The 12,719-nt window shown below is 60.2% G+C and overlaps 3 protein-coding genes across 3 annotated transcripts; 2 read left to right on the top strand and 1 right to left on the bottom strand.

The window, feature by feature from the left end:
• Positions 1–5,272: 5,272 nt before the first annotated feature.
• Positions 5,273–5,581, top strand: PHYSODRAFT_250829 (hypothetical protein; the record flags this gene model as incomplete). The annotated part of the gene is made up of 1 exon (XM_009533772.1): positions 5,273–5,581. The coding sequence occupies one exon, from the start codon at positions 5,273–5,275 to the stop codon at positions 5,579–5,581; it is 309 nt and encodes a 102-aa protein (XP_009532067.1).
• A 567-nt stretch (positions 5,582–6,148) lies between these two features.
• Positions 6,149–6,427, top strand: PHYSODRAFT_461812 (hypothetical protein; the record flags this gene model as incomplete). Its single annotated transcript, XM_009533771.1, has 1 exon — positions 6,149–6,427. A coding segment is annotated over one exon (279 nt), but the record flags the coding sequence as incomplete, so codon positions are not given.
• An 800-nt stretch (positions 6,428–7,227) lies between these two features.
• PHYSODRAFT_562770 (hypothetical protein) lies at positions 7,228–8,988 on the bottom strand (the record flags this gene model as incomplete). The annotated part of the gene is made up of 1 exon (XM_009533770.1): positions 7,228–8,988. One exon carries the CDS (start codon positions 8,986–8,988, stop codon positions 7,279–7,281), a length of 1,710 nt encoding a protein of 569 aa, XP_009532065.1. The 3' UTR covers positions 7,228–7,278.
• Between the last annotated feature and the right edge of the window lie 3,731 nt (positions 8,989–12,719).

Raw genomic sequence — 12,719 nt, 5'->3', positions numbered from 1 at the left:
GACACGTACCACGACTGCCATAAGTGCCTCGTGCACCTCAAGTGCCACGTGCACAAGAAGTGTCGCGTGCACTGCGGGTACATCGCGTACACGAAGTGCCACGCGCACAGTGAGCGTCACACACCGCGACTATCTCACAGGTAGTATGTGCCGCGTGCACGCGTATGGCTTCGTGCCTTACAGGTGTGGCATGTGCCGCGCCAACTGTGAATGCCTGCAAAGGCAACACGTTCGGGTTATCCCCTCGTGGGTAACACCCATGCTCGGGACTGATGGCTACCTGGCCGGCAGACGTGCCGCACCCAGCGTAGCAACAGCCTGGAGCTTTGGCTTGGTGCTGATGGCTACCTGGCCGGTAGACGTACCGCGTCCAGTGTAGCAACAGCATCACGCTGCGTCATGGTGTTGCGCATGTACACATGCCATCGTCCGCGGACCAAGCCACAGACTGGCTGCCATGTCCTTGCCTGACCGAGGCAGCCTTCCAGCAGCGAGTGCGCGTGCCATCTTCGGCCTAGCAGCAACAGTAGCCATTGCCAAGGTTGCTGGCCATTGGTCATCATGACCATGGGACCTGAGCAGCGATGCATCAGGTCCAGCACCTTCGTGCAATACTTCGTGAGTGGCTGCACCATGCAGCCACTACACTGGCTTCTACGACGAAGCAAGTCTCATGCCAGAGACCTCGGTGAGGAAGGGCACTTCCGATCCCCTCCCCCACTTACGATTTGAGCCCCGGCGGGTCAGGCGGCAGCCGGCCGTCTAACCTCGCGCCGCCCTGCAGCACCGAGTCACTACGGGCAGCTACCCTTCCTTGGCTCTGGGTCAACATCGTCGACCAGGGCTTGGCATCTACCAGCCTGGATGCAGTTTGAGTCTGCGTGACTTGACGTGTTACTCTGTTACCCACGTCTTCAAGCTATGGCACCCATGACAGCGTATAGCTTGTCCTGCATTCAGAGTAGCTGCATGGCATGTTCGCATACTCAGACTCAGCCATCTCGGCACCGAGTCATGGACACTTGTTGTCCCAACGCCGCACAGTGCTATCCGCGACAGACCGTACCAACGATCTCTGCCGCGCAGCGGCCTTTGCCTTCAGACCGAGCATGCTCCTGCATGTGGTCATTGAGGTGTTGCCCTCTGGCAGACACACTCCAGTCGTGCTCGACCATGCTCGCCGAGTCGGCGGCGACGCAACATGCATTGCCACAGGTACGTCGTGTACCCAAGCCACGGCTTCTGTGCGCATGACCACAGCTGCGCTGGTCGACACCCAGTCGAACGTCATCCATGATGACCGGGTGTCAAGCCCTTGGAGGAAGGAAGTGCTTCCGCGCACTCCTCCCCCGCTTAAAATCAGAGCCGCGCGGCGCCTTCAAGAGGACCGTGCAGCTATGACATCGTGACGGTGTCACGAGCCTCTTAAACTCCGTGTGGTCATCCACCACACACGAGGAGACCCAAGTGACCTGATCACTAGTCTTGGTCATACTGACCGTGCGTGGAACTAAGTTACCCACGCTGAAGTCGCTTCGAGCGACTCCTTTCGGCTCATGCGGAGCCTTACGGCACTACGTTACCCACACAGAAAGCGCATCATGCGGCTTCACAATCAGTTACCGTCTGAGTGACGCGTGTGGAACTATGTTACCCACACAGGAAGTGCATCGTGCACCTTCCTCATCAGTTTAGGTCTGAGTGACCTGGTGTGGAACTGGGTTACCCACACAGGAAGTGCCTGCAGGGCCTTCCTCTTCAGTTCTGGTCTGGGCGACCGTGTGTGGTACTTGGTTACACACACAGGAAGCGCGTGCAGCGCGTTCCTCTTCGGTTAAGGTCTGGGCGACCGTCCGTGGTACTTGGTTACCCACGCCGGAGGTGCCTTGAGCGGCCTCCTCAGCATTACATGCTCTGTGCGGAACTAAGTTACCCGCTAGTTAGTGGTCCTTGGTTACCCACCTGGTGGTGTCATCGAACACCACCCTTGTCAATGCTCATGCCGAGCAATGACTCTCAGCACTGGAGTTGCTTGTTGAGGCAGCTCCACATGCCAGGCATAACAGCCCTCGGTTGCAGATACACTGCACCTTCTTCATGGAGATCATCATGTCAGTGATGCCTCCTTCCTTCTTCTTCGTCTTGTCGGATGCATCCAGCGCCCTGGCGGCCCCATCGGACGCCCTTGTGTTTGTCCAGAGGTAGGAACATGACTCAACAATGCTCTGTCAGACACAGAGGGCTGACTTAGCCACAAGGCGTTGTCGCGCTACTCGACCGAGAGCCTGTGCAGCTTGCACGGCGCACTCAGGGCCAAGTCATACTTGGTCAAGCCGAGCTCATGAACGGTTCCATGCCCAGGGCCGACTTCGGCACGATGTCCGGGACCATGTACGGTTCCATGTCCGGGACCATGTGCGGTTCCATTGCTGTCAGCGCCCTCGAGCGCGGCAGCCAGGGTCACAGCGGACCCCAAGGTTCTTCTTCGGCCCAGCCTCAGTCAATGAGACCTGCCCTTGTGCTTCGACTCTCTCGCAGAGTCTTGGCACTTGTGACGTCCCAGACTCAATCATGTCTAGGGATACCATTACCCCCGTACACTCACGTGTACTACCGACAACCCACCGTTGTCCTTCACCAATGCGAGCGTCAGTGCTCGCAAGGGACCCCGGGAATCTGTGGTGTACGCCTTCCGTACACCCATCACAAAGACTCGGGCCAACCCCAGCAAGGCCGTCGTCCTTACTGGTGGTTGTGTCCCCCTTGAGCACCTGACGGTGCATGGCGTCGGCGCCCCCTTGACCCTCTGGTCTTCGGGTAGGTCTTCTTCACAGACCCTGGCGATGGGTAGTGTCCAAGTCCGCCGCAACCATAGCAGCGGACAGAATACTGCTCAGCCGAACTCAGATCCATGGGTTCTGGTTCGCTGTCAGCGACCACAGGCTGTACAAAAACCAGAGCACCAGCCTGCTTATGGCTGTACTCCTCCTGGAGGGCGACTTGGATCGCCTCCTCCATACTGGCGGTGCGCACGCGGAACAACTGCGTGCGCGCAGGACCGACCTTCAGGCCGTCCACGAAGACTGTCATCTTGACGTCTTCCGACAGTGGGTTCCCCACCAGCGAGGCTGCCAACGTGCGCATCTCCTGTACGTACGCGTACAGCTCGCGCTCCCCTTGTTTGCAGGCAAGGAAGCGCGAGCGCTGGCGGAACTCGTTGTCCGGGAGAAAAGCGGCTCTTAGCTGCTCACACAACTGAGCCCAGGATGTGAAACATCCAGGCGACATCGCTTCGCGCGTATACACCCAAGTCCTGGCACGTCCGCCAAGATTGGAGAGCGCAAAGGCGACTCGAAGGTTCTCAGTGCGCTCATTGCAATCTCGGTCTCCCGGATCCAGAAGTGAAGGTTCTCACCTTCCTTCCCTTCGAACGGAGGCACAGCTGGCCGCAGAGGCTTAGGCTGCACCCGTTTGGGCTCACTCATCTGAGCCAGCAGGTTTCCCTGCACATGAGCGATGAGCCCGCATTCGTACTCGTCAAACGCGCTCACCCGCTCGACCTGCTCTTCTGGCTTCGCCGCCGCCAAGCTCCAGATGGCATCTCTTCCGAAGATGCCCGCCATCTTCCGCACCGACTCGAACTGGGAGTCAGTCAAGTGAGGAAACTCACTTCGGTCCATCGTGGCTCACAGACCTGAGCCACCGAGGATTCAGGTAGACCAATCTACCCGCGTAGGCGTAGGATTGACTACGAGTGCTACCAAGTGTGACGGGGTCACACAGCACAATGCACAGAGGAAGTGCGTGTGGATATTACTATCCAGGTGAACAGCAGTTCACCAGTTCCCGGCCTCGAAGGGAACGGTTTGCTACAGAGGAGTAGGTTATAAGACTGACTGTGTTTTGGTAGAGGTTAACTTGGTCATAATACAAACTACAAGTTAACTATACAAAAGCCCACACAAACTCAAATGGTTGGCTTGCGGTGCTACTGGTACCATGTACCATGTACTCGGGAGAGTGACACCCGTCACTCTTCATGGAATGGGTACACATGATTGTACCCCGTTACAGCGATCCTCATCTCCATCTCGGCTTGAGAGACTCCCTGCAGGGTAGCCGATCCGTCTCCAGAAGGCGATAGCGTTACGGCAGCTCCATTATCCCTGCTGTTTCGCCTAACTCGCTCCTCTTCCCGCTCCTCCGACACGCGCTTCCTCTTGTTTTTCTCTAGAAGCGTGTACCCCGAGCACTTCGCCAAGTGACTCTCCAGCTTGAGCGGCTTTGGGTTGACGATGACGGCAGGGCAACGCTTGCACTTCACTCCATCGGCGTGTTTATCGAAGAGCTGCCAGACTTGGCTCTTGGGGCGCCCTCCAGGCATTATCGCTCTATGTAGACGACGTATTAGCAACTCCCGGTTAGCATGTCTTGGATTCTTGCTTACCACAGCCACCTCACTCTCCGAGCAACCGCACTGTCCGCACGCGCGCGGCAGGCCTTGCCGTGCTTGCCTCTGAGTGCGGAGAATGCGGAATGAAAGTTGAAGTGGTGAGTGCGGAACCCGCATTGCGCGCTTCAAGCCGATCCAATTTTTAAAAAAAATAAGCGCATATATCTGAATATTTTCCTTAAATATCTCGAGGGCGAGTGGACGAAACTAGGGTTTAGAATGGTTTCGTTTCCCGCACGCGCTGCAGTGCCGCCTGGGCGCTGGCAAGCCCATTGAGTAGCTCTCTGAGATCCTCCTCCTTCTCCTGCATCACGTGCTGCTGGGCCTGCAGCAGCGCCATGGCCTTGATCACCCTCTTGGTCCCGGCCCCCTGCCGCTCTTAGCTGACCCAATAGTGAGGCACCAAGCAAAATCTGGGGCTAACTACAGTAGACCAACAAAGACTTGGAAGACTTGCTGACCACCGATAAGTAAACCTTGCGGGGCTTGGTCAGCGCACGTATCACACAGCATTCCACTGCCTCTCCGTCGCCATCCCGAATCCAGCAGGTCGAATGTTCAGCTTTCAAGCAGGCAATCTGTGTGATGCGGATCGTGCTGGAATGTCGAGTGCCCGGCATCTGCCAGCCTCGAAAGCAGCAGCGACATCAGGGCAGCAGAGCGCTCGCTCGCTTTGCGGTGAAGCAGCGAGCGACCTTGCCGGTTTTAGACCGCAACACGACCGTTTCGAAGTCGTCATGCGCGTTGGGCTGGCACGTACATTTTTGGCTCAACGTCGCGTCGGAAGCAGCGTGCTTCTCTTCTCAGTGAAGTTCACTGATGGTCGAGACCTCCGCGCCCGAGTGCGCGATCCAAATCGCAGAGGCCGAGCAGCGTAGGCGGCCGAGTGTCGAGTTCAAACCGCTGACAAATGGGCAGTTGCTGCTGAAAACGCGCCACTCCTCTGAGCAGCAACGGCGCGCCCTGCTCGACGACGCAGACGATGACCAAGACGCGCGGAACGTCGCGGACGACGAGGACCCGGGCCGCGAGTGCTTCCTGTCCAGGTTTCTGGCGGCCAGTATGACGCTGCTGGTCTGCTGCTTCATCTACTTTGTCGTGGTGCAGCGCTGGTTCCTCCGGGGCTGAGCGGCTCTCTGCACGGCAAGCCTGGGTGCCTGCATCTCGGCTGGTGGTGGCGTGCCCGCAGCCTCGCCTCGACGACGGCCCTTATTCGAGAGCGCTCGCTTTATTAACTTATCCTAATCAATAGAGTCGGCAATGTGTCGCTCCCGGAAACCTGCCGACATTGCAGCTGTTCATGCTTGTGTGGCTCTGTTTCGTCTCGTTGTCGCTGTCCTCGCAAAGAGCCAAAGGCTCTCGAAGGCTCCTCCAGACATATCGCGAGCGACAAGCTGGGATGCAGCGGCTGGCGAAAGCAGGGCGAGTGGGTGCTCGCTCGTTCGCTTGTTCAGTGCCCATTGTCCCATTCATTGCCCAGCAAGCAGCAGCAGCTAGCGGCACAGCGTGCCGGTCGTTTCCTCCAGCACTCCAGCACTTTGCTCTATCTATCTTTGAGCCGGACAAGTCCAGCGCAACCGCCGCCAGCACTTTCGCTGCAGCTCAGGTCGGGCCATTTCGAGTCAGCCACCCAGTCGCCAATTCGCCTCCTGTCCGTCGGTAGTCGATCCAAGACACCCACCCACCCACTCCCCGATGACGCGCCAGGGCTACCTCATCGTCCACGCCAAGCATGCGCGCCCGTCGGTGCGCTACTTCTCGCTCGAGGACGGCTTCCTGCGGCAGTTCGCGTCGGCCGACTGCGCCAAGTGCCTGAGCGAGGTGCGGCTATCGGGCTGCAAGATCACCGTCAAGGCGCAGAAGCGCGCCGACGGCGTGCCCAACAGCTTCTACCTCGAGACGCGCAAGGTGTTCGTCAAGGACCGGTCCTACACGCTGGGCAACGCCGAGCGGCTCGAGTTCAGCGCCTGCAGCGGGGAGGACCGGCAGGAGTGGGGCAAGGCGCTCTTCTCGTGGCAGCGCTACTACTGGCGCGACCCGCAGACCTCGCCCGAGAAGGACTCGGCCGCCAACGAGACCCGCCTGAAGCTCGAGCAGATCATCGCCAAGCACTTCGTGCAGAAGCCCGCGACCGGCCACGCGCTCTCGTTCGCGGCGGCCAAGCAGCCGATCTCGTTCCTGCGCCGCAACGCGCACTCGCTGCGCCGGTCGCTGTCGCTGACCATGACGGCGGCCGTGTCCAGCACGGCCAAGCCCGAGAGCGAAGCCGACCCGACCGACTGCGTCAAGGACAAGGTGGTGCTCGCCAAGGTCGAGTGTCCCGAGGCCGTCAAGGCCAACAACATCAGTCAGGGCGCCGCTGTCACGCCCCACCACGTCCCCACGCACATCCTCCGCGGCGACAACCAACTGGCTCACTAGCCAGCCCCATTAAAAGTATTGTATGTCTCAATAGCTAGAACTAAACTCCTATGATCATCTATTCAGCGAAATGCAGCTCACCCCCGTTCAGTATTTTACCCTTGGTTCACTACAACGTAGTGTGCATGTATGTCATGTAGCCCGACGGCAACCTACGCTGACAATCCGAGCAGGGCTTTCGCATTCACTGCCAGCTTGCGTCGTCCCTTGCAACTTCGACGTCAATGTCATGAATCGTGACCTCAAAACAAAACGTGATTCCCTCTCAGTGCATCACGATAACGTAGCCATCACGTCGACAAGGCATAGATAGACGCTAACCGCACTTGGCTTCAACGCAGCAAAGGTGTTGTGAAAACGCACATTTTATTGACTACAACAATTCTTCATCACTCCTACTATCCCTAGATCGATCGCTCGTTCATCATCGCAGCGTTATTTGCCTGCTGCTCCTGCTGATGCTGTTGCTGCTGCAGCTTGAGCATCTGCTTCTTTTGGCGCAGCTTCTGAGGCCGCTTGTCGCCGAACAGCGAGCGGAAGCGCGAGCGCAGCTGCGAGGCAGTGAACTTGGACAGGGGCGCGTACTCCTCGACGCCCGTGCGGCCCGTGGCCAGCATCTCCCAGCACACCTTGGACAGATGACGGCAGCGCGGGTCCTTGACGGCGTGCTCGAGCTGGCGAATGTTGTCGTCGCTCCAGGCGTCCATCTTGACCGGGTTGCTGGCCGGCAGCTCGAACTGGCGCAGGTACGCGTTCTGTAGCTCGGCCGCCGTGAACTGGGTCAAGGGCGCGAACCGGTCCTCCTTCATACCGCCCGTGGCGAGCACCGACCAGTAGATCTTCTTGCCCCGACGGCACGGGTTGGGGCGCGGCAGGTTCACCGCTTCGTACAGCAGCTGCAGGTGCTCCTGGGGGAGCAGGCGCAGCGGCATGTTGGATGGGACGGGCGACGCCACCGCCGACACGCCACCAAAACTCATGCGGTTGCCGAACACGTCGGCGCTACCCATGAGGTTCTCGCGGCCGAGTGTCAGAGCCGGCATCGAGTAGCGCTGCTGCTGCTGCTGCATCCGCTCGGCGTCCGTCGGCTCGATCAGCGCCTCGAGGAAGCTGTCGTAGGCCTGCACGTCGAACTCGTTCTCGCGCTGGATGTCCAGCGGCTGCAGCAGCGCGCTGGACGATCCGGCAGTGTACACATTGGGACCATGTGAGCCGTACTGGTAGTTAGCCACCTGGAACTGCTGCTGCTGCTGCTGCTGTTGTTGTTGCTGCTGGTTGTTGACCGCGGCCGTGACGCAGTGCACCACGAGGCGGCTGTGGCCGATCTTGAACACTGCGAGCGCGCGTTGGTCGTGGACGATGAACTCGAAGTCGCGCACGGCCGAGTAGCCCATACGGCACAGGTACTCGGCATACTCGAAGGTGCACGACTTGGGGATGCCGCACAGCTCGAGCCACCGCGACACCGTGTAGGTGGGCGCAAGCACGCCGGGGCCCTGGAACCGCCGGGCCTGGAAGTCGCGACGGGCCTGCTGCCACACCAGCTGGGCGTCCGCGATGCCGGCGCGCTGCAGCTCGCTCACGGCCGCGAAGGCCAGCGTCAAGACCGAGTCGAATCCGTCCTGGGCCAGACGCTGCGTGGCTAGCGAGAGCGCGGCCGAGTCCTGGGCCAGCTGCAGGCTCTTGAGGAAGGACAGCACGTCGTCCGTGGAGACGGCGCTCGAGTAGCTGGCGGCGGCGGGGTACGTCATGGCCGACGAGCTGGTGGCCACGGTCAGCGGGGCCGAGGACATGACGGCGGACGAGGCGTTGCTGCCGACCTCGAAGCCGGCGAAGTCGAGCTTGAGCTCGCCGGGCGTGGGGAAGGAGCTCAGCGCCGAGGAGCCCGCGGATGGCGACGAGGGCGCGGACGGCCGCTGGCGCTTGCGGTTGCGCAGCTGGGCGTCGCCGTCCAGAGGCGTGACGGTCACGGCGGCGTTCAGCTGCTTGAGCTCGGGCCAGGAGGACAGCCCGGTGCCGTTGGAGGCCGAGGGCGTGGACGCCGCCGGGTCCGTGACGACGACGTCGGCCGGCGGGACGCTGTTGCTGCTGCTGCTGCTGTTCGTGGGCTGCATGGCGATCGTCTTCTACTTGTGACTCGTGACACGATACGCTTGACGCGTGTTGCTCTCTCTCTCTCTCTCTCTCTTCTCAGACCGGTGGACGCTCGGCGACTCGGCCCGTCTTGGCGAGCGCGGCTTGCACGGCTCGAGGCGAATCGGATTGTGGGCCGAGGCCGCGGCCGGCCGTCCTGGTGAAAAGCGAGCGAGCGCGTTCGATCTCTCGCCCCCATCCAATACCTTGTCCATGCATCGCGAGCAAGCTCGCTCAAAAACTGCATCTATCGCGGCCGCAGACGGGCCGCTGCTGCCCATCTCCCCCGGGCCAGAAATGCAGAATCCGCAAAGTATTTACGGCAGTGGCCGCACCCACGTCCAGCATTGTCGAGCCTGGCGGTCTCGCTCGACGAGGTTTCTTCACTCCACGGGCGCGGCCGGAGGCGTTGCTCTCCAGTGCATCAGCCCGTTGCTGAAGGGCATCCATGCCGACCGCGGCAGCTCCGGCTGCATCATGGTGGCCGTGTGATAACGCCGAGCAGATGTTTGCAATGATGGCGAAGCCAGCTGGCCCGGTCCGCGCCACCACCTGATGTACGTCGCTTCGAGCTTCGAGCGTGCCAAGCTCGCCCCAAGATACTCGGGCGGCGGTGCCGGCCGGCAAAGGCGGTGGCCACTGCAGCGCGCATTCATTACACGTACTGCCGAGCGGTGGAGAGGCTTGACATGGCTTTCGCGTGCCGGCCTACTGTGTTCGTACTGTACAGGATGCTGACCCCGTGACCACCACCGCAATGCCGCGACCGCGAGCGAACGTAGCATCTACCCCGGGGTCCCGCGCCCGTTGATCGGAGACCTTCGCGCGCGAGCCAAGGCGAACGCGCTCATGTGAGCTCCTCGCCTCGCATGGGCCTCGAGCTCCCAGCGCTGTTGCTGTTGCTGCCGCTGGGGCTATCGGCTCGTAATTTGCGTTTGCCCGGCTCTGCGCGGCACGTATCAGGCGGCTCGTCTTGCCTCGCCGGCTGATGCGGTCACGGCCGGCGCGATTGCCTCGGTGAGCTAACGGCTGCGCTTCAACGCGGGGCGCGCGGAATTCGCCAGTATGCGGAGCGGCTGGCAAGAGCTCGTCTTCCGGAGGGGCGGGCTCTCGTCGGGCGTCGTTGTCGTCGTGGCAGGAAGCTCGTCGCTGCCGCCTGCGAGCCTCGAAGTTTGAGGTGTCTGCTGGGGTCCGGCCTGGCCTGGACGCTGGCCGCCGACAGCGGAAGGTCCCGCGTCAAATGGCGCTTGCTCGAGTGACGGCCTTGGCGGGATCCAGCCGAGGTACATGTACCTCGGGACACGGGACGCGGTGCCGACTCGGCAGTACAATGGCAACCGCGACTAAGCGGCGCGGCCCAAACGCGGCCTGGAAGGAGAGATCTCCTGCCAGTGCTATAAAGCCCGCCATGCTCGACTCGACGTTGAAGTGGCCAACTTCTCCGTGATCAAGGCGATTGCCTGCGCCGCTGCCGCCGCGGTCACGTTATCCGGAATGCCGACATAGGGCGAGCTCGTGCGCATGCGGACAGGAGGATGGGGCGGTCCGCGCGAGCCGAGCGGAGACCCGACGGTGTTTAGATGCACCCGTGATTGTCAGCTTCGCGGGCTCGGAAGTCCTGCTGCAGCAGGTCTCCACTTCAAGCTGCGGGGTGCGGCCCGTCTTTCGCCTGGACGCACTCATGCTCGGATCGCGCCCGCAGGCACCGTCGCAAGATATGTGGGGTCGCCAAAGCCGGGCGGGCTCTGGCCGTGAGCATTTGGGCGTGTGCCGAGTGAGCATGACGAAAACCCATCCCCCCGGCTTCGACGAAGCCGCTTCGTTAGTCGCGCCGCCCGGGCTGCTACACACGCCACATTCCTTAACCCGCTGCGCGCGAAAATTCGCCCGTCCCGAGCCATTCCCCGTTCGATTCGGGGGTCGACAAGGTCTTGTTTGCATCGTCTTTTGGAATGTGGATCCAACACGCCTCGTCTGCCGTTTCGCTAGACGCGAAAGGGACGGGCCACTTTTACTGTAAACGCCAGCCGGGAGGCTTACCAAGCAAGCCTTCAAGGCGCTGCCTTGGAGTCCAAGGTCTCCGCTGCCGCCGCAGGCTGGTTGCCTTTGACCCATGGCGCTCTGCCTTGTGAGTCATTATAACGAATATGATCGTGCCATTATGGCTGCTGGAGTCGTTCGACACAGCGTGAAGCGTTGGCAGCGACGTCGGGCCGCACACGTATCAATTGATGCTGGCATGTCTACATGGCGTCGGTGCTCGCACGAGGAATTAAATAATACAAGTAGATTGGGGCTATTTGTCAAAACGTAAGTAGATCATGGGGACTACTTATAAGTAGATCAGACCATCAGCGCACAGCGAGCGAAGCGAGCCCACGCCTGCGGTTTGTCAGCCCGTGTGCGAAGCACGCGGATGCAAACCCAGGACCCAGGATTGCCCTTCTAGGAAGCGGAGGCGACGCGTGCGAGCCGCAGCGGGCTTGTTAGGGTTCTGTCCAAGCGAGCACAGCGAGCCTTTAGGGTCTGGAGGGCCGCGCGCAGCGCGTAGCAGGGTGATAGTTAAAATACGTTTAATCAACGTCCCCCAGTCTACTTATAAGTAGTCCCCCATGCTCTGCTTACGTTTTGACAAATAGCCCCAATCTACTTGTATTATTTAATTCCTCGTGCTCGCACTGTGCGAGTCGCACAATGAAAACACAAAAACATCGCGGCGGATTCAGCTTGTGCATGTAGCCTCTGGCAGCCAGCTGCCTACAGAGAGCGCCTCGTCAATCGCGAAGTCGCTACACAGCCCAGAAAACGCCACGCACAAATCAGCCGCCCCTCTCTCCCTTGTGCAGCTTTAGTAGAGCTGCTTTACAGAACTCAACAGCCCGTCGAAGCCCGCGCCGAGGTGAAGTGCCATGTTCGTCGCACTGCGACTCGCAGCGGATCCGCCGAGGTGGAATCCAGTAGTGTCGAGACATTTGATATGTAGGAAAAAATCTCTCGAAGTTGCGACGCCTGAAACGAAGAGATCTGCGCGGCAAGCGCTAGCACCTCCATCCGTTGACACGCAATGGCTGCTGCGTGAGCAGGCACGCGCATGTTTGGCCTCCTGGTACCGTAGAAATTAATCGCCCCAGCGCGCCGTCTCAAATGCAGGGCTCCGTGCTGACTCGGCACGAGCTCCCAAGGCTACACGACTGTATTTTAATACAATAGCCCCCCAATAGAATGTTGCGCAGTGCTGTGCTGACAAGTGTTCCGGTGCCGCCGGGCCGGCGCCGGCTGGGATCGCGGCGGGGAATCAAGTTGCTACATGTGACGAGGCGGTTGCGGTCGAAGACTTGCCTTCTTTTTATTTTGCAAAGACGCGGCGAGTTCCCGCGTGCGGACAAAGCAAAAGATGCCAAGAGGAGCCAAGCAGCGACTCGCTGCAGCTGAGCAACATGGCCAAACTCAGACCGACTTGGCGGACAGCTCCTGGTTGCTGGCGATTCGCCAGCAACCAGGAGTCAGTGGCAATGCCGATACAGGCGTCCCCGGCCTATTCGCCACAGTGGTACTTATGATGTTTGCGAATCAACAAGATTCACGCGGTCTGAACATAAATGAGTATGTACTGACTTACTACAAGCTTAGCTCAAGAATACGGTGGAGGTATTCCCGCAACGTGCCACTTGTCGCAGTAGGTCTCGCTGTACACTCATCTAAATCAATATGT

Source organism: Phytophthora sojae, assembly GCF_000149755.1.
Source record: "Phytophthora sojae unplaced genomic scaffold PHYSOscaffold_7, whole genome shotgun sequence".
Lineage (NCBI taxonomy): Eukaryota > Oomycota > Peronosporomycetes > Peronosporales > Peronosporaceae > Phytophthora > Phytophthora sojae.
Note: the sequence above shows the minus strand (reverse complement) of the source record. Positions and strands in the feature narration are given on the sequence as shown.